At 40.3% G+C, this 22,701-nt stretch overlaps 1 protein-coding gene across 3 annotated transcripts in view; it reads right to left on the minus strand.

Annotated features, from left to right (window-relative positions):
• CTNNA1 (catenin alpha 1) overlaps positions 1–22,701 on the minus strand; it is a 300,756-nt gene that overhangs the window by 24,521 nt on the left and 253,534 nt on the right. For all 3 annotated transcript variants that reach the window (XM_045794576.2, XM_045794577.2, XM_045794578.2), the window contains exon 10: positions 6,056–6,148. In XM_045794576.2, the coding sequence (XP_045650532.2) occupies positions 6,056–6,148 (93 nt within the window). The remainder of the gene's footprint in view (positions 1–6,055; positions 6,149–22,701) is intronic.

The following is a 22,701-nucleotide window of genomic DNA, read 5'->3' on the forward strand; positions in this document are numbered from 1 at the left end:
CTTCCTAGAAACACTGTATTTCACTTGGCTTCTAAGAACCAGCTTCTGCTGTTCTTCTCGTCTCACTAACCCTTCCTCAATCTCCGTTGCTGGATATTGCTCATCTCCCCAAACTCTAAATGCTAGAGAACCCCAGTTTTAGTTCCTAGACCTTTTTACTCTAGGTATACTCATTCCATTAATGGGCACATTCAGGCTCACGGCTTTGAGCATCATGCATGTGCTGATTAGTCTCAATTCATACATCCTATCAAGATCTGTTCCCTGAATTTCACTTAACATCTTGCATATCTAATTACCATGTCCAAAACTGAGCTCCCTAACTCTTCCCTCAAACCACTTTTCCCTTTCAAAATAAATGACAGTTCCATCCTTCCAGCTACTTAAGACTGAAAACCCTGATTTCTCCCTGGCTCTTCTCCTTCCCCTCTATCTCACATCTAATCCTTCAGTAATTCTATCATCAAAATATATCCAGACTCTAACCAGTGCTCACCATGTCCACTGTCCTCTTTCTTGGATTAGTACCATAGTCACTGTGTGGTTTCCTATTGCTGCTGTAACATATTGCTATCAAAGTAGTTTAGCTTAAAATACCACAAATGTGTAAGATTCTGGATGTCAGAAGTCCAAAATGGATCTTAGCTAAAATCAAAGTGTCAGCAGAACTATTCATTTTAGAGGCTCGAGGGGGGGAATCCAGTCCTACTCCTAGAGGATGCCCACATTCGTCTGCTTGTGGCCACATCACTCCAACTCCTTCTTCCACGACCACAGTGTCTTCTCAGATGCTGACACCCTTGCCTCTCTCGTATTAGGACACTTGTGATTATACTGGGGAGCCACCCGGATAATCCAACCAGGTAAAAATTCTTAGTGTTTTGTTTTTTACCTTTGCAAAGTCCCTTCTGCTGTAAAAGGTAACACATTCATAGGTTTTAGGAATTAGGAAATGAACACCTTTGGGGAGAGGGAGGGCAGGACTATGCTGCTTCGCACAGCCTCCTGAGGAGTATCTCTGCTTCTATCCCTCCTGTCAAAAGTCATGGAAACTGTGTTTAAACGTAAGTTAGATCATGTCAATCCTCTATTCAAAATCCTTCAATGGCTTCCCATGTCACTCAGAGTAAAGAGCCAAAGGCCTTCCCATGGCTCTAAAAGGCCCCAAAACCACACAAACTCCTCTTAGATATCTGACCTCCTCCCTCCAAGCCTCTGCGTCTGCTGTTTGCTCTACCTGGAGTGCTCTCCTCTGGGGTACCCTCCATTGCTGGCTGGGTCATCTCCTCCAGGTCTATGCTTCCAAAGCACGTTCTCAATGACGTCTTTCCTGACCTTCCCATACTACCGAACACTCACATCAGAATTTGTGGGATGAAGCTAAAGCAGTGCTTTAAGAGAAATTTATAGCATTAAATGTTTAAGTGCGACATTAGAAAAGAAGCTCTCAAATCAATGATCTGAACGCTTAGAAAAAAAAAGTCAAACACAAAGCAAGCAGAAGGAACAACAGAGTAGTAATTGATGCAATATAAAATTACCAAACCTCACTCAAGAAGAAACAGCCAGTGTGAATATCCTTGTACCTGTTACAGAAACTGAATTGTTAAAAACCTTCCCACAAAGAAAACTATAGACCAAACGACTTCATTGAAGGACTTAAAGGACTAATACCCATTATACGGACTTCTCAAGAAAACAGAAGAGAAGGAAACGCTTTCCAAATGTTAGGATATGGAAATCAGACTTCGTGAGAAAACAGAACAAGAGACCAGTATCAAAACGCAAGCCCTACAAGAAGACTGCAGCATCTCCAGCGGCCCGTCACCTGTACCGCGCTATCAGAGGGAGTGGAAGTGGGGTGGGGGCAGGCAAGGCACAGAAACTTTTAGTCAGATGCATCTCCTTCGAGCTCTTCTGTGAAACTGCTTTGAAAGAAAAGACCAGACAGTATCAAAAGTGGAAAAGTGAGTTGGTTCAAAGCCAGACGGTCCTCTCATTGTGAAATAATAGATGAGTGAGAGCTGAGGTCACAGGGTACCATGGCCTGTATGCCTTGGATGCTCCTAAGAGCTATGTATCTTCTCACCACTGATAGGCCAGTCCTGTGTGGGTTTGTGCTTATTTGATGCTTGTTAAGCCTGTCAGCCACAAAAATGATCAGCGTTCCCAGAAGCACAAAGGGAAAAGAAGCAATATGGAAGATAAATCTAAGGAGGCACAAGAAAGAAAGGACAATTTTATAAGTTATTTCTCTAGTTAGTGAGAAATACAAAAGAAAAAAAAAAAAAGAGATGCAGAAAAGCAATGGCTTCAAATACTTAATTTAACCTTGTGTAGATTTCCAAGAAAGGCCACATATTAAACCAGGCTCTATGAATTATTAAAGGACCAGATCTGTGTTAACCTAAATACAATGCTCATTCTCACAAATGAACTAAGAAAAATAAAATATTAAGTGAGATCTTCTCCAAAATGCCCTCCTACAATTTTAAAGACTCAATTGTCAGAAACATTCTTCTTTTTCTTTTTCCTTTTTTCCCTCCTGGCCAGCACCAAATGAACTAAACAAGTGAAATATCTTAAGCAGCTATCATGGCTAAGACTTAGGAGCATTCACAAACAAGACGTGTCAGGGATGTATGGGGTACGGATTCAGATCTTGCCTCAAAACAGCTGGGTTTTTTCCTTAAAAAAGCATGTGAGATTAGGGTTCTCTGCTCAGATGGAAGCAGGTCTCCCTCCTGATGAAGAGTGAGAGAGTGCAGCCAGAGTAGAAGGCAACAAAGGCAGAGACAGCTGACGTACTTCCTTTCTGACAATAGCAAATCACCAAAGAATGTGGGTACTTTTTTTTTATCCCGAGCAACAAAATAAAGCCACTTTCAGGTTACATCCTCCTCAACTTTAATTAATCTCAAATATTTGAAGCTAATGTTGTTTAACTGCTAAAAAGTGAGTACTTTAGAACAGTTCCCCTTTCCAAAAGTTAATTTGCTATTGGGTAGACCGAAAAGTGAGTAAAAAAAAAAACACTAGAGGTTCCATCTATCATCTCTCCCCTTTAGGAAGGAACAGTTAGGTCTAGGAGCCAACTCCCAACTGCAGGTGGGGCCACAGAAAAGCAGCCCCCCAGGGAAGTTACACAAGGAGGGCACCCCCAGCACAGGGACCTGCTTCCTAAATGCGAGAGCCTGCATGTGGGGCACAAAAAATAGCCTGGAAACGCCTCACACGTACTCCATCCTGTGGACAGATACTGACAGCAGCCTCACAATAAAGAAAGATATACTCTGATAACTGTCTACACGCTACAGCATAGTAAACCCCATCCTAAACTCCCAGTGAACTAGCTCGCCTAGTTGATTAACTTGCCTAGACTGTTTGTTTATCCAACAAACCAGTGACTGTGGAAGGGAACACCTCAGGGCCAGGGCCCTGGTGCTGGAGGTCGCTGCCCATGTCGGAATGAAGAGTAAGGACAAGGCTCCACTGAAAGCCCTCTTCCTCAGAGGGATAGCCACCAGCACTTTTGAAGAAGAGGCCCTTTGAGCATGCAACACATGGGCCAGAGTAAGCCAGATGCAGTCCCAGAAGAGTTTATCACACTCAAAGATTTTCAAGACTTTTCATTAGTTACCAATCGTTTAAAATGGAGACTTTACAGAAAAATCGGAATTGCTGACTTCTCTTTAAAAATAGTGAAAGGAGGGGCACCTGGGTGGCTCAGTCAGTTGGGCATCTGCCTTCAGCTAAGGTCATGATCATGGGGTCCTGGGATCGAGCCCCACGTTGGGCTCCCTGCTCAGTGGGGAGTCTGCTTCTCCCTCTCCTTCTGCCTGCCACTCCCCCTGCTTTTGCTCTCTCACTCTGACAAATAAATCAATAAAATCTTTTTTTAAAATTAAAAAAAAAAAATAATGAAAGGACCCGGCAACAATGGGCTGGAGTGGAGTTGCAGCTGCCCCGTGCAGAAACACCACATAATACTCAGTTTGTCACTCCCATGCCTGCAAACGCCAGCTCTATTTGCCTTCAAGGAGACTTTCCAGCCCCGCTTCTAAGCAGGAGTAGGAATGAGCCTAGGCCAGGGTCTGGGAGACAAGCAACACACCTAGAAAAACGCCTTTTTATCCAGAACATACACCCAATATCAAGTGTGGTCTGGGCACTGTCTAGGCCTACTTTCCTTGAGGGTGTGTCCTAGTAGGAGAAATGAAACTACCCGAGAGAGAGAAGCAATGCTCTCTGAGGGCAAACTCAAACCTGCCCAACACGGCCCAGCCACACTTGATTTATGCACACCATCGTTTCATTAGGATCTATTAGACTCATGCGATTTTTCTCCTAGGCTTTAAGATCATTTATATAAATACTCTTGGTAGGTGTGATCAGCGTATGTTACCATCTGTTTCAGCTGATATGTGAAAGCATTGTCACTTTTCAAGCATTTCAAACCCAAATGGAGAACTAAAGACATTAAAAACAAAGTGCTTATAGGGTAAAATGGCAAACTTGAGGAAAGAAGGCCAAATCTTAGAAATCTACTCTAAATTCACTTCATATAATTTGGTTATCCATGAACTCTCTACAGGTGACGCAATCCACTGTGCTATCTTTACAGCTACTGATTCTTACCAGATTTCATGACTGGAGTAAAGCTGCAAAGATATCCATCACATAGTATGGTTTCACAAAATGGCCCATCACACTCGTGTTTAGACAAAGCAATTCTCACTGGCACATTAAAACCACATGAATGAGAGGAGAACAAATGCCCTAACTAACCTGTGTACCAGTTAGGATCCCAGTAACCAGGCGTTACTTACTGTGATGGCCTATCTTGAATGTCAGGAATTATTTACACGAATGAGACCTCAATATATCTTAAAGTTGGTTGCAGATATAACATAGAAACCTCATTCCTAGGACCTGTCTTCCATTACTCCAGTAACTCTCCGTTTCCCTCTATCTGTGACCACTGCCCTCTGGCAGGACATTTAGAGACAGTGAATGTAAAGCCTCAGAGTACGCCAATGAGGCAGTCTCTACGTGGGAAATCAGAGAGGCAGCCTCTTCCATGGAAAACAGCGCTTGTCCTGCTTAAGAACATCTGTGACTGGGGCGCTTGGGTGGCTCAGTCATTAAGTGTCTGCCTTCGGCTCAGGGCGTGATCCCATGGTCCTGGGATCGAGCCCCGCATCGGACTCCCTGTTCTGCTGGGAGCCTGCTTCTTCCTCTCCCACTCCCCCTGCTTGTGTTCCCTCTCTCACTGGCTGTCTCTCTCTCTCTGTCAAATATATAAATAAAATATTTTAAAAAAACAAAAACACCTGTGACTGTCAAGGAGCATCGGGCCCCATAGACACAGTCCGTTCCTCTCACAGGAGGCAGGCAACACACTGGGCATTTAACAAAGCTACTGTTCTTTTATCGGCTTCAGAGTCTTTTGAGAGTCCCAGATGCTTAACCTAGCCTAATCACTAGTGTTCCAATATGTCATTATAAATGGAGAAAAGTTCTCAAGCTTTTAATTCAGGAGCTGGCTGGATTACATCATTAATATCTGTATCAGAATGTACTAATTACAGAGTAATGGTTCTAGCTCTTGAATCTTGTTCCCTTCAACACAGAGACCCAAATCTCAGGCATTAAGAAGGAGCATAGGTGGGTAGCTGTTCCTACAGTCAAGCTCATGGGACAACTACCCTAAATCCAGGACTGCTAGATGTTACAAATGGCCCTCTCTCAAGGAGGGTGCAGAATGAACAGTGTGGTCACTACCCCCTCCATTTGCCAGCAGTGAAGAACACTATGCCTTTTTAATGAGGGGCAAGGGGAGAGTACCATGTGATGCCCCAGGGAAATGTCACTTGGTTAAACACAAATTTCTCCAAGCTACATGAATTCTGGATCAGTGTTTTGTCCCCCAGAACCTCCATGTAAAATCCTAAAAGCAAAACTAAGAAAAAAAAAAAAAAAAAAAAAAAACCTCGTCTCCACCCAACTGAAATCCAGTTGGGTGGTACCATAAGCATTCCCAGTCATACCTTACCTGAGGACAAAGGGCTTCTAGCTGGCTTGCTGACATTCGAACAAGTTTTACACCTTCTTCATTGTTTGAGATGGAACAGGCCAAGTTGGCAACCTAGAAAAAGAACACCGTAAAAAGATCTTTGAAGATTTTTCTTTTGATCGCTAAAGAAAACACATGTATACCTACTCCCACCCCTGATCTTCTACAGAACACACGCCAAGAGCACCAACAGTGTTTTATTTCTCACAGACTGATTACTTACTTCGGAGGACAAATAAATTTTTTAAAATTTCTGTGCTAAGGAGATTGTACAGACTTGTAACAAAGGCCACACTTCAAGTTGGTGGCAGAACCTTAGAAATTTCAGGGAGTGTAACTCAAGGTTTTACATGCGCCCTAATCTGCCTGAACAGCAGCTTCCGAAAGAGATTCTCATGCTGCGGATAACAACATGAGAAAAGCTAAGGAACCAAGGGCACCGGGAAAGAATAGTTGGTATCCTCAAATAAAAATATACTACACAGCTGTTCCTAAAGAAAAGAAATAGAAATTCTGAGTTGCTATTCTCATGTGACGGGTGAATGGATGCTTACTAAGCCAAGAGGAGTTTTACTTGAACACAAAGCTATTTTTCACATAGGAAAAGAGTATTAAGACAACATCAAGATGTACCCAAGGCCATCTTCATCAGAAATGTAAAAAGTAACAGGAATTATGTCCCACAGTTAAGAGCAAAACTGTCCTTCGACTGGGTTCTCAAAAGCACTGACAGCTGGACTCTTTCCTGAATGGTCCTTCTTCATTTGAACTCAAATCCTGTCCTTCCCACCCAAGTATCTCCGCGACACTGCTCAGGTGGCTGGAAACAATCTTTCCAGGCTGTGTCATACTCGCTCTGCTGAGGCTGCTCCGGAGCACCTCCGAGGGCTGTGATCACTTCCCCACGTTTCTAAATGAACAGGCTTGCCAATTCCATTAGCAATACCAAGGACCAAATGAATACACAGTGCTAAGACACATCTTTCCCCCAGTTGCAAATTGAGTTATGAATGACAGAGGCGTAGGCAGCTGAATATCACAGGCACTTTCCAGGAGCTTAAATGCCAGAGTAAACAAGGGCAAGGGCAATAACCTTTGATTTTCACTCCTCCACCCAACGTAAGCACATAAAGGCACAAGAAAAATTACATACTATTACGACTGTTGTTTGCAGTAGTATGGTTGGGGATTAGCAGCTTTCTCTAAGACTGCTATCAGAATCCTGCAATGCCTAACCATAAGAAGAAACAAAAGAACGTGCAATTTAAACATCACATGTAAGGAAGTGAAAAATTAAGTCGATCCTTAATGTTTAGGGGACTTCAAAATCCCATAAAGAAGTAACATTTATACTCCCCCTAAAGATTACAATTCCACTCTCTAGCATCATCTGGATCTGAGCAAAGAGACACTGGTCTTCATGATGATATAGATAGAGCTGATGGTAGACTTCTATTTGTTTAAAAGTTACTGCAAGGGCACCTGGGTGACTCAGCCAGTTAAGCATCCGACTCTTGGTTTTGGCTCAGGTCATGATCTCAGGGTTGTGGGATGGAGGCCCGAGTCAGGCCACATGCTCAGCGCAGAGTCTGCTGAAGATTCTCTCTCCCCCTCCCCCATTCTCTCTCTTAAAAAAAAAAGTCATTGTAAAACATGACCAAAACCTTATTTTGTAGAATATAAAACTTTTAAAAAACATTATCCCTCAAATGTGCATTTTATGATGCTACAGTGAAGGAAAAAGCTTAAATCAGATGTGTTCATAATCTATAATTCCTATTGCTTCAATCCTTAAGAAGGCATTTTAAAACACAAATACAAAATTTGAGGTTCATCACTGAATTAGCAGTTTGGGACTAACAGAGGTACCTGGTGAGGTGAGGTGAGCATACTAAGACCCAGCATCCCCGCCCCACTCCTGCCATTTGGGAGGCAAGCCAAGTGTTAAATTCAGGAAGGTCTGTCACTGTGTTTCTATCCTCTACTCTCTAGTCACAACTACCACAATTTTATTTCAATTTATACTTTCCCAATTTTACGAATCTGTAAAACCCAGAAAAATACTTAAATTAAGAAACAAAGATTATGTAAACTAACATCCACTGCAGATCAGATACCTGAGAGAGGTGTGTGGCTAAGGCTGAAATGGCTAACTTCTGTAAACCATCTTTCCTGTTTCCTGATACAAAACCTAACAAAACAAAAGTTATGGAAGACTTGTTCTTTATTTTAAATCATTACTTAAAATGGTTTCTGACGTACTGCTGAAGCAGTTATGCTCTACAAGAGTACACTGCCCGTTTCAGGAGGCCACCCTGCCTGGCTGGGGAGGAGGAAGCGGGCGCCTGTCACTGACAGTCTTCTCCAGATGAATGAGCTTCTATTCACCCTCCAGGGACAGGGCTACTCACTTCTAACAATGACAAATGTGCAAACGCAACATCTCAACCGTAGCTCTCTGGGAGGCTGAGAGGCTAACCTCATACGCTAGTGCCAGGCTTGAAGACAGTGAAAGCTGAGGGTGAGAGGAGGGGCTTCCTAGATGTCTCCTTCTGGGGCTCTAGAAATTTGGGAAAACAATTAATACTGAGACTGAAGAAGATTCTGAAGTTTGAATTAAAAATACTTAGAGCAGCTAACTTGTAGAGAACCTGGCAGAGCACTGCACACAACCTCTAGATTTGTTCTGAGAATAAGTGACTGTATCTCTAGCACAGTAACTTGTGTATTAACAACGTAAACGTCTTTCATTCCTGCTAATGCAAGATGTGGGCTAAGACTGATACTATGACCACCCTTTGAAATCATGAAGGCCTCCTGCATGGCTTATGCCTCCACCATGTAAAACTGGACCTGGTAGAAGAGCAGAACATTTCAGAAAACCAGCAACTCCCTGATTTAAAAAAAAAAAACCCAGCCCTGGATTTTTGCTGGTTTCCACAGTAGTGCAGTAACAATCTGTGCTGTGGAGAAAGACAAAAAGCCTCACAGCCAGGCTGTGTCAGTCAACAAACATGACCTCTGCACATTACAGAAAAGACAACTTTTCACACATTTAGGAAAACTCTACCTTTATACTAGATTTTCTTTTCTGAAATAAAATTTATGTCATTCTGTAGTGGAAAAATATCCCATTATGACAATTTTTTCTCTATTATACATGTGTTGATGACTTTAAATGAAGCTGAAATGTGTTTAAACTCAAACGCAAGTTGTTTCCCACTGCCCTGAGTACCTGCTTCTCATTCATATTTGGCTGAGCTGCTCCACTGCCCCTTACTCTGGAGCATCTGAAGGAAGTTAAGATTCTTTTTGTTCTTGGTAATAAATTACTCCTTTATTAATGACCTAACAACCTATACCCGTTTTGTGGGAGTAAAACAAGTGAGAAGAACTTTGGAAAAGGGAGCTATTAGGTCTATTTAGTGATACCACAACCGTAATGCTGACGAGGATGAAGCTCAAAACCTAAATTACTTGCCACTGCGGCTTTGGGTCAAGCTACCACCTAAGTTTTCCTCTTTAAAATGGCTGAGTCTGAACTCTCAAAAAAAAAGTACAAAATAACAGTAACTCAACTTTCTAAACTTGTCATGCATTAAGTAAGAGATGCCAACTGCACATCATATAAATTTCAGAACCACCCAAACTTCTACCAGTTACTCCCAAATCCACAAGGGTAATGATGACGGAACAGAGGATAAACCACCAAAAGATGACGCATGCATGGATGACAGAAAAATTCTAAGTAATGGCTGCATAGTTCTGTAAATGTAGTAAAAAAAAAAAATCACTGAACTGTAGAGTTAAAAGGGATGAGGGTAAATTTTATAGTATGTAATTTATACCTCAAAAACCTTGTTGTTGTTTTTAATGCAGGGCTAAACAGGTAATTAATTAAGGAAAGTTATCAGAGGCTAGATATGAGAAAGCAGAAATTCAAAGAGGAAAAAGCAAGCACTGAAAACACCATTTATACACGGGTGGGGAATAGAGAAATGGGGTAAGAGACTGATCAGAATTTGGGTTTTTAATAGAACAACAATACCATGGCCCTGAAGAGGTAAATGCCTCTAATCTAGTCATGTGTTAGTGGTATCCCTAAGCAACTGGTAAAAACAAATATAAGTGGAAATTTTCCCTGATGGAAGGTAATCTAAACCCAGGCCACAAAGAATTCTCATAAGCAAAATTCCAGGAATGTGAATTTACAATAAAAAACGCAGGAAGTACACAAGGAGATAAGCTATCTTGGGCAGGAGTAAGCAAAACAATGGTGTAATCAGATCCATAATGATGGCAGATACTCAAATGACCAAAACTGGAGTATTAAAAAATATGTTTCTTATGTTAACAGAAATAAGAGAAAGTCTACAGAGGAAAAATACACTCAAAAATGACTAGGCATACTGGAGAAGGACCAAATTAGAACTTAAAGAGAAAATTAATAACTTCCACAACTTCTATAAGTCTAAAGCAATACTGACTAAACACTAATGGAAAGAGAATTACTAACCTGTGAAGTTAAATGGAAGAAATTATTCAGGAAAACCAAGAAATTTTCATGATATGGAAACCACACACGAAATTAAGAGATGTGCAATCAGACTGAAAGAGACTACTATTCAACTACGAAGGATTCAGAAGGAAAGACAGAGAAAGAGGGAGTAGCAACAGTGAAACAGATTTTGGTTAAAAACTTTTCAGAGTGGATGAAATATAAATTTCGGATTTGAGAAGACAAATTTTAAGCAGGGTGAATGAAAAGAAATCCATACCTGGACATACTAGTGAAGCTTTACAACAACAAAGACAAGATTTTTAAAACAGCCAGAAAGTTAGTACACACTATTCACCAAGTAAGCTCAGTTACGACTGACGGCTGACTTCTCAACAGCAACGATTAGAATCCAGAGATGGGGAAAAAGTATCTTCAAATCACTTGGTGGGGGGAGGGGCATGGAGAGATCATCCTAGGACATGCATTCAATGAAATTTTTTCCCCAAGATTTGGGGTACAATAAAGACATTAAGACAAACAAAACCAAAAACAACCTGTATTTACTCCAGACAGATGTTTCCTACCCTGACTAAAGAAGTTTATAACAAAAATGCTTCAGGAAAAAGGGAAGTAATTCCAGATAGAAGGTTTGACAACATGCAAGAAGAAGTGAGAAGCAATGAAAATAATGTATCAGGTAAATTTTAAGCATGAAAAAATGAATACAGCAACACTAATGGGGCTAAAACTTAAAAGAACCAAAGTACTGGACAATAGTGATATTTAAGTTGGAGAATGATGGAAGTTAAATCATTTTAAGATTCTGACATTGTTTCAGAAAGAGGAAAGATACTGATTAATCTCAACCTCTGAGTTAAACATGCATGCTATAACATTCAGAGTTACTACTAATAAAACAGAGTTTACCACTTCCAAAGAAGAGGGGATAAAAATAGGAGGTGAGAGGACTCAATCAATCCAAAAGAGGAAAGATAATTAGAAACAGAGAAGGAAGGATGGAAACAGAGGGTAAAGAACGAGAAAGAGAACAAAATGCAATGGTAAAAATGAATCCACATGTCATAACGGTAATGAAATGTATAAGTACAAAACACTTTAATTAACTGGGAAAAAAAACCCTGCTAAACTGAGTAACAATAAGTAAACATATGCTCTTTATAAAATACATTTAAAACATAAACAAAGGTTGTACACTATTTTAAAAAAGAAAGAAGAAAGCTACACACTGGGACGATGAGAAGGAAGCACCTGACTCTCAGCCCTCCAGCCTCCCCAATACTGTCACTGGGAGGCTGCAGGCCACATGCTAGACCCCTCCCGAGATCACAGCTGTTTGCATCTCAACTCAGTGGCAATCGAATGCTATGACCTTGCCTTTTTAGACAGAAATGACCAGAATTTAAAAAAGAAAATCATGTGGAATCTGTCACTGTATTAGGCATTAAAATGTTGAGGACTCTAATCATTAAATGACCTTTATATATAAATATGTAAAATCTCCATGTAAGAATTCTTTTCACATTTTTAGGTTAGGCTTATTTCCCATGAATAAATGGGTATCTTCCCTCCATTCTAAAGACAAGAACTACACAACTGATTGTTTCATCCTTTCCCTCTTGCTACCAGGAAGTTCCATGCCAAATCCAAATGCGGCCAAGGTAAATACAGTTCAAAATGGTCTATTATTCTTTTCCTAGGTCCTGATTTTCTACATCCACCTTATTTTATCAAGTATGTTCTTATTTGAAATAAGCCATGTCAAATCTAATTTAGGGAGAGGCTGGATATAAATATAAGCATCTCTAGTAACAGGATTAGAAACTGTGACTTTATTAAAACACCATAAACTATTTTAAAAGGCTTGGCTATCTGCTATTTTTTTAAAGGCTTTCATAGTAAATCACCACCCAGATGATACAGTAATCATTTCCATTTACTTGGTTATCATACGGACCACTTTAAAAGTTCCCTATTTCTATCTAACTGCCTGAATAATCTATCAATCAGTACAGATAGAAAGAGTGCCTACCTAAACAGCAGTTCATCAGCTCTACTGAGGAGCAAACAGCAGGGCCGACACTCTTCTGAAGCAGGATGAAGACTGGGCAGTACTTCCTCTGTCATTTCTACCAATGTTCCAAGAGAAAAGAAGAATCCTGGTGTTCCTTGAGAACAATGTTCATCTACTGCCTTCACCAGACGATCCCAAAATTTGACTAAATGGTTAAGTTCAGCCAAAAACGCTTGTTTTGGGTACGAGGTGTTAAAACAGTACAGCAAGACACTTCTGTTTTACAGACTCACTTACAGACCTTTGAAAATGTGGGAAGACCAAGCTCAACAGGCTTAGTAAATTCTTTTGGAATCCAAAAGCATTCCCCCCAAGAACACCAACTTCTTTAAACATACTTCAGTCCTAGAAAACTGAAGCTTCATTTAATTTCCTATTTACAAGAATTTCAGTCTATAGTATTATACAGAAGCACCGAGAAAATACTGAAGATGTCACAGGTGGATCATATAAGGTCAGTGTTCAATTCAAATGCTCCTTACAGAGCCTTCCTCAAGGCTACTTCACTGTGCACTAGCTGCAAACCACAGAACGTAAGTGATAATGCAGATCATTCAATCTGCAGTAAAAATACACTTTTCAAGCCAATAACGTCCTGGATAATGGGAAATACTTTGGGGCATGGGTGGCGCACAGGGCAATGCAACAAGTAATGATAATCCAACTCGAAAGCATACCAGTTAACATTTACTTTTTGGTTCCTTTTTTTTTTTTTTTTTTTTAAGATTTTATTTATTCCTTTTAGAGAGAGAGAGAAAGAGAGAGAACAAGCGTGTGCACACACACAAGTGTGTGGGGAGGGGCAGAGGGAGAAGCAGGCTCCCCGCTGAGCAGGGAGCCTGATGTAGAACTGGATCCCAGGACCCTGGGATCATGACCTGAGCGGAAGGCAGACGCTTAACTGACTGAGCTACCCAGGCGCCCTACTTTTTGGTTCTTAATACACAAAACAATGAACAAGATACTATCTTATTGTAGCGAGTTCATTATAATAAGAGACCCATTTTAATGCAAGGTCTGGGGCTGAGGGGAAAGCAATACTAAGTGATACATAATTTTTACAGGCAAGATTTCATGAATGGCATTTTCCCTATTTCACTCTCGATTCATGAAATTGAAAAAGAACTCAGAAGAAAGCAAAATTAAAAGAGAAACGGATTGCTCCTTAGCTATTAAGCTGCTCACAGCCAAAGGAGGTAGGCAAAGAATGAAGCAATTAAGAAGGACACATGGGTGTTGCATTATTGACAAAACGGTTAATATTTCTGACAAAATAAATTTTTTACCTCAGTACACTTTAAATTGAAGAGCAACATAAAGAAATCATTAACTGGATATGGGAGAAAGAGTCAAGTATAAAAGGTGTTATCATTACCCAGAAGCACAGCCTTGCCCTGAAAGAAAAGCCCTCAGTGCTATACTGCATAGCAGAAGAAAACCGTGAAAAGAAGTGTCACCCAGCTCACCAGTAATGACCCTCAGCTCTTGCTCTATTACTCACTGACCTTGGGGACACATAACCTCTATGCATCTGTCACATAAAACAAGGGACTTCGATACCTCTTGGTAATGGATTCATTCCACTGACAAATGTGGTATGAGATAGGCAGAGGTCCTAGCCAGAACCTGAGAAAATAAGTTAAGAACAACTTCACCTCAAACACTCCATTATATGCTTTTTCAAATAAAACAGAGCGTAACTGAGTGAGGATCCAATCGGCAGCCAGCCCCACACAGACTTCTGGACACTAACTGTGTGCACATAGAGGGACTGGAGAAATCTGCTTCTGTTTATAAAACCTTAAGAGTCAGTATATGGTTTTTATTCTTGAAATTAATCTTGTATTTCCATAATGTGATATACAAAGGCACCATAAAAGGTTTCCATTTGTAAGTGGGTGTTATCTCTAATACTACTCAGAAACTATTTCTATATTTGAAGCAACTTTACATGATACCCCAAATTAAAGCATAACCTTTTTATACTATTTTACTTGGTTTGGAAAGAAAGTATTTCTATTAAAGCAATAAATAAGACTTCCAAAAACCAAGTTAGCAAGTGCCAACACATCTGCTCCAATTTTATTTTGGTCATGTATTAAAATGCTACTTAAATAACAGCTTTAGCTCAGCTTCCATTTAGAAAGCTGATAAAATGGATAACTTGGTTCACATATCATGTCAGCATCATTTGTATCACATTATACAAAATAAACAGATTATATATTATTTTGATTGTCTCCCCCTCTCTCTAGTAGAACATAACTTTAATGGGGGTGGGGGTTTTTGTTCCACTTATTACTACCTCCCTGGTGCTTAGAACAGTGACTGGGACATGTCAGGAACACTATAAATATCTGTCTTAAGAAACTATCACAACTGTTTTTCTCCCTCAATTATAGAAAATTTGCTATAGGTTTTTGAAAGCTCTGTGCTAACAAACAAAAATATTTCTCAAATCAATGTGACCTCATCTTTGAAAAGTTTCCAAATTTTCTCCTTCATCTTCACATCCCAAAAAATTTTACAATTCATCCCCTCATGAACACATAATACAGAATGATGCATTATGATGCTCTTTTGCATAAACATTACAAATACTCAGACTCAATATCAATGATGTTCAGTCACAACATATATCTCTGCCATTTCTCAAAGTCCAGTCCTGAGACCAGTCAATGAGAATCCTGGGGGACAGTGGACCAGGAATCGGAAGGTTGAGCACCTCAGTAACTTCACTGTTTATTACCTGAGAACTAGTACATTCATTCATCTAGTAGTTAAGTGAGTACCTACTATGTTCCAGGCACTGTTCTAGGCCCATGTTCTCGATGAATTTACATTCTATTACAGTATGCGGTAGGGAACAGAAATATAAGAAAACGAAACAGACCTAATAATTTCAAATAGTAAAAAATGTTATGGAGGCTATAAAACAGGTGATTGGGTTTTAAAAAAAATGGTAGAAGGTGGAATGGAAGGGATGAGGGATCCAGGAGAGCCTCAATGCAGAGGAAACATCTGAGCAAAAGCCCGTGGGTTGGGAGGATAAGTGGACAGAACATTCCAGGCAGAGGGCCCAGGGAGTGCAGAGGATGTAAGGTGGTGACATGTTTGGCTTCACTTGTGCTGAAGAGAACATTTTCTAACAACCAATAAATCAGACCACCCAGTTTAGGGATCACATGTGAGAGGAGCACATCTAACACCAAGGAGCAGCTACCGTACAAAGGCAGCACCCAAGTGTTCATGTGGAAAATGTTTTTTAAAAGTGGGGGCAGAGCACAAAAAGAAAAAGAGAAAGATGAGAAGCAGTTGGAAAGGCAGGCAGGGTACCTTATGGACCACAGTTAATGTGGGTTTCAGGGGGCACTTGGGTGGCTCAGTCAGTTAGGCATCTGACTCTTGGTTTCTACTCAGGTCATGGTCTCAGGGTTATGAGATCAAGCCCCACGTCAGGCTCTGCACTGAGCGTGGAGCCTGCTTAACATTCTTTCTCTCCTCCTGCCTCTGTCCCTGCCTTCCCCAGCTGCCCCCACTCATGTGCACACATGCTGTATCTCTGTAAATAAATCTTGAAAAAAGACAATGACGAGGACAAGGAAGAGGAAGGAGGAGGAGGAAGGAAGAAGAAGAAAAAGGGAAGAAGAATGTGAGTTTTAGGATTTTATCTCAAGTGTGCCTAGAAAGCCACAGCTGAATGGGTCCTGAAGCAAAAGAATGATGTGATCTGATTTAAAGGGGTCATGTTGGCTGCTCTACAAAAAAGAGACTAGAGAGGGACAAGAATGCAGCACAAAAATCAGCTAGGAGTCAGTGGCAGAAGTCCAGTGAGGTGGAATGGCTTGGACTAGGGAAGTGACCATGGAATAAAGAAAAGAAAATGATATGGGGACTTATAGCTTAAATATGGAACATGAGGGGGGAAAAGAAGAACCAAGGATGACTCCTTGATTTCTGGCTAGAACAACTGGGTGGAATGGTGGCAAAAAAACAAAAAACAAGGATGTTTTTATCAAAACATTACATGTAATAATGAAAGACTAGAACAACCTAAATAACCTACATGCCTAATGGTAGGGGACTAGTTAAATAAATGGACCAGTATGCAATCAATAGAAATACTACAAATGACTACTTTGTAATACAATAAAACGGCTATGATATGGCAAGCAGGAGGAAAACACATTACATCATAACAAATTATGATATCATTTGCCTCAAAAAATAAATCAATGTATCTGTTTTATATATTTTTTTAAAAAGTCAACCCACATATAAAGTATAAATCTACTCCGAAATATTATTTTCTTCGTGCTTTTATTTTCCAAATTCTCTAAAATGAACTCATATTTCTTTTATAATTTTTTTAAAACTGTATTTTTAAATGGCAGTGTCCCAAAACCACACCTACCTAAACTGGCACTTTTTTACTCCTCAGGCATCTTGCTCCATAGGGATGCTTTCAAAAACTCTTGTAATATCTCTAATACTGAGATATGAGCAAATGGGCAAATGAGCCTAAGCACTGTTGCCACAGAGCAACCCTGGACAAACTCTGGCCGATGAGAATTTTGTGTTGAGTCTAGATCCCTACCGCAACAACTTCACAGCATCCCCAAATGGTTCTGGGAAGAAGTCTGGCTTCACTTCAGTGCGGAAGAGCACATCTTCTAACACCCAATAAATCAGACTACCCGGTTTAGCGATCAGATGTGAGAGGAGTGAGTCTAAGCCCACAGAGTTGATATCTGATATAGAGCAGCACCCAAATATTCACGGGGAAAACTGGAAAAAGAAAAAAAGAAATTACTGGACAGTACATTAACAGAATCTCCCGTGGGAAGCAGACAGGCAACTGGAATCCACACAGCTGCTGCTAGAATATAAACTATGCTTCCTATAGGTATCCCAATGTTAATGGGGTGATCATGGAAGTTACCAAAAAGGATATAAGGGAATAACGTAGACATGTTTTATCTAGATAATTCAGAGAGCAAGACAGAAATAAAGGGATTCTGAACAGACTGAAAGGCCAACCATATGCTAAGAATGATTTCTAGTGGCAAGCTGTAAGGTTCTAGGAATTTAAAGTTTTTTGAGTAGCCACTAAAAACAATGAAATTAGCAAAAATAATTTGCTGGGGTCTTTCTTTCTCATTCTTTCTCTTTTTTTTTTCTTTTAAGATTTATTTGAGAGAGAGAGAGAGAGAGGGAAAATGAGACTGAGCAGGAAGCCTGACTGGTACTCAATCCCAGGACCCTGGGACCATGACCTAAGGTGAAGGTAGATGCTTAGCTGACTGAGCCACCTACGTGCTCCTAATTTGCTGTTTTTAATCCCAAGATATTACATTTTAATATGTAATCAATTTAAAAAAATTAATGAGATATTATACATTCTTTTCCCATACCATATCTTTGACCATATCTTTGAAATCAGGTGTGTGTTTACACTGACAGCTCCTCTCAATTCACATGTGCACAGCAGTAAAAAAAAAAAAAGAGAGAGGCAGTTTCAGAGAAGGAGATTGTGGCTTCCCTTTCCTGACAACCAGAGAACCCAGCAAAGTCCCCCTAACAGAAGCAGTCCAAGAAAAGGTAAGTAACAATACATGGATGTCACAAAGAAGGGGGATTTACATACCAGAATGAGAAAACCACTCACTGTGAAGAGATGGACCCAATTCCTAAAGAACAGAAAACCTAGCTCCCAAAGGGGAGAACCTCCTGGGAAAAGAAGAACAATGCAAGAAGAACCAGATAAGAAAAATGGTAAGGCACTGGGTAAATGCCCACAAACAGGATGGAGTAAAGTTGCAGAAAACAACCACCAGCCCCGTCTTACCTCTTCTATTCTATGTGGCTTTATGGCAGCATGGCCATCTACCTGAAAACCAGGCATTCCAGTTCCTTCAAGATGGGGAGGTGCTGTGTAATAAAAAATGTCCCGTCTCTGTCCTGGTTTCCTGGAAGGAAACTTCCATACCCCTGAGATTGCTTCCATTAATGATAAGAGTATCTTTGTTATTCATTATTGGGCCTGACAGTTTGTGCTAATGAGGTAACTCCTGGTGGGCCCTTAAGTATGCACTCTCCTGAGTTCTAGTTGTTGTTCCAGCACATTATCAGACCTCAAGAGGGCCATGGGAAGCCCCCAAATTTGTAGCCAATTGGTCAGAAGTCTGGGCAGCCTGGGGAGCCTCCAAACTTGCAGCAGGCATTTGAAGTGCAGCAGTCATGTGAGGGGGCTCATGGGAACTCCTGAATGTAAAGTCACTTGGGTCAGAAGAGCATGTGGCAGCTTGCATCTACAGTGACAGCAATCTTGTTGGGGATCATGCCCTTTACCTGTGGGGTCTGTGCTAACTGCAGATGGTCAGCACAAAATTTTACTTCAGTATTTCCTTTTATTTTATCTTATTTATTTTTTACTGCAGTATTTTAAAAAGTCAAACCTATCTGGCAGAATTCTCAGGGGCTACAGAATCTGAGCCCCTCCTTTCCTGCCAGCGCCACTAGCCCCACTCAATTTCCCCACCCTCTCTTACTTCTCCTAAACCCCCAGGAATAACTGCAAAAGGCCACAAAAACCAAAGTCAGCTGACATTTACTCCAACTTAAGAGGAAACTAATGCAACAAAAAGAAGTAAAGAGATTAACAAAACAATCAAAATGCGGAATTTCACCTTTGTTTAAAAACAAGTCCCTGACTAATTCAGTGCTCATCATAATACAAAAGTAGAGAAGTCTTGTCACTGAAGAGTAAAGTTCTGCCTTGAGTTAAGAATTTCAGGCTTCTACAACACTTTAAAAACTCATTTCCTTTTTTAAGCACATATACAATTATATATCCTAGTATCTCTATTACCATAAATGCAATTCAGCTGTTTGAGAGTAGTACTACAAACCCTTTAGTTATGCCTCAAGCAATAAAAAGGATGTCATTTAATACATATATAGTAAGTATGGGGGGGGTTGACAGGGGTGAGACAGGGGTCAGAACTGAGTTGTGATAGGCAATACCAAACTCTAAACTCAAAGCGGCCTTTGGTTAGTATAGTTCAGAATGAAATAAAAGTAGAAGCACGGACAATACTCCTAAAGCAAGGTCTCCAGAGCCATCAGGTCCATATGATGCTTCTCACTGTTCACTACGCTAGCAAGCTCAAAAGGCACAGCCCTCACTGCTGGAGGACCTTAGGCAAGTTACTTAACCTCTCTGAGCCTCAATTTCCTTACCAAGAAATGCTGTTGTGGAAAATGCATTGTATTTGCATACACCTGGTTGCACAGCAGATGCTCAGGAAGTGTCAGTTGTGTTGGATGAGGATGACAAAGTAGTTCCGAATAAAGAGCCCTCCAGCACTAGAGACAAGGCCCTTTCTCATGCCACTTCCGGTACCTGTTACCCTAGGCCTTGGGCTGACAGTGCCCTTGCTTTCTGCCTTACAGGCATACTTTCTAATATGTAGGCTACTTACAGGAGCTTGGCTTCCTAAAGACAATCTTCGTACATCTGGAGGTTATACCTCATGCTATCATGTGACTATGGTGAATAAAATTATGCTTAATGGAAACATAAAATGATACTCTTCTGATTTTAATTCCAAATGAATCATTAACTTGAATAGAAGACTGACCTAGGACCCACAACTATATGGTCAAATGATCTTTGACAAAGCAGGAAAGAATATCCAATGGAAAAGAGACGTTCTCTTTAACAAATGGTGTTGGGAAAACTGGACAACACCACAAAGAAGAATGAACCTGGACTACTTTCTTACACCAGGCACAAAAATAAATTCAAAATGGATCAAAGACTTAAATGCGAGACAGGAAACCATCAAAATCCTAGAGGAGTACACAGGCAGCAAACTCTTTGACCTCGGCTGCAGCAACTTCTTACTAGACACGTTGCCGAAGGCAAAGGAAACAAAAGCAAAAATGAACTACTGGTACTTCATCAAGATAAAAAGCTTCTGCACAGCAAAGGCAACAATCAACAAAACTAAACGGCAGCCTATGTAATGGAAGAAGATATCTGCAAATGATATATCTGATAAAGGGTTAGTATCCAAAATCTATAAAGAACTTATCAAACTCAACAGCCAAAAAAACAAATAATCCAGTTAAGAAATGGGGAGAAGACATGAACAGACACTTTTCCAAAGAAGACATCCAGATGGCTGGGGCGCCTGGGTGGTTCAGTAAGCTAAGAGTCTAACTTCAGCTCACATCATGATCTTGGGGTCCTGGGATCGGCCCCACATCAGGCTCCACACTCTGTGAGGAATATGCTTCTCCCGTTCCCTTTGCCACTCCCCCTGGTCTCTCTCTAATAAATTAGTAAAATCTTTAAAAATAACAAAAATAAAGGGTGCCTGGGTCGCTCAGTCAGTTAAGCGGCTGCCTTCGGCTCAGAGGTCATGATTCCAGGGTTCTGGGATCGAGCCCTACATCGGACTCCCTGCTTCTCCCTCTGCCCCTCCCCCCACTTGTACTCTCTTTCTCTCTCAAATAAATAAAATCTTTGAAATAATAATAAAAAGAAGACATTCAGATGGCTAATAGACACACGAAAAGATGCTCAACATCACTCATCATCAGGGAAATACAAATCAAAACCGTGATGAGATAGTACCTCACACCTGTCAGAATGGCTAAAATTAACAACACAAGAAACAACAGGTGTTGGTGAGGATGCGGAGAAAGGGGAACCCTCTTGCAATGTTGGTGGGAATGCAAACTGATGCAGCTACTCTGGAAAACAGTATGGAGCTTCTTCAGAAAGTTAAAAATAGAACTACCCTATGACCCAGCAATTGCACTACTAGGTATTTACCCAAAGGATACAAAAACACAGAAGGGGTACATGCACCCCGATGTTTATAGCAGCATTATCAACAATAGCCAAAATATGGAAAGAGCCCAAACGTCCATTGACTGAGAAGTGGATAAAGATGTGATACACACACACACACACACACACACACACACACAGAGGAATATTACTCAGCCATCAAAACGAATGAAATCTTGCATTTGCAACATGGTTGGAACTACAGTGTATTATGTTAAATGAAGTCAGTCAGAGAAAGACAAATACCATATGATTTCACTCATACATGGAATTTAGGAAACAAAACAGATGAACATATTAGGGGGTGGGGGTGGAGGAGAGAAACCCAAAGAGACTCTTAAGGACAGAAAACAAACTGAGGGTTGAAGGAAAGCAGTGGGTAGGGGATGGGGCTAAATGGGTGACTGGTATTAAAGAGGGTACTTGTTATGATGAGCAATGCCTATTTTATGTAAGTCATGAATCACTGAATTCTACTCCTGAAACCAATATTGCACTGAATGTTAACTAACTAGAACCTAAATAAAAATTAAAAAAAAAAAAAAAGAAAGAAAAGAAAAAAGAAAAAAAAAGACTGACCTATGTATTCTGTACATAATCAATTCAGGTCAAAGTAACATTTAATGGTCAAAGAAAACCTGACGTAAAATTAGTAATGCATTTAATGTGATTACTGATGTTTTCCTTGGAATATTTTTATGGCATTAACCTGGCCTAAAGTCACTATAAATCCAAATGTACAAGACACACAGTTTACATAAGGCCCATTTTCTATTCTTACATAATGACCACCTTACCAAATGGTCTATGGAATATCTTTTCCAAATGTTGATGCTTTACATTAAGGTAACAAAATCAAATAATCTGAGTATGTGCTTTCTATATGTCAATTTTTAAAAATGAAATAAATAATAATGAAAGTTCACTTATCAAAAGGTAGTAAGTAGCAAGCCTGACCTACCTGGAAATTAAACAGCAATTCCCTTCTCTTTTTTCTTGTCATCTTACAAAACCATCACTTACAGAAAGATTTCTATTGTTACAACATATCTAATTAACAGCATGTTTCTTCAATTTTAAAACACGATGATTGGACCGAGTCTATGTCTCAGGCAAAGAATTAGGCACGTGACATAGATCATCTCTTTCCGATCTCAAAATATTCCTGA

The sequence above is a fragment of the Ursus americanus genome, chromosome 5, assembly GCF_024610735.1.
Source record: "Ursus americanus isolate L20-20 chromosome 5, mUrsAme1.1.p, whole genome shotgun sequence".
Lineage (NCBI taxonomy): Eukaryota > Metazoa > Chordata > Mammalia > Carnivora > Ursidae > Ursus > Ursus americanus.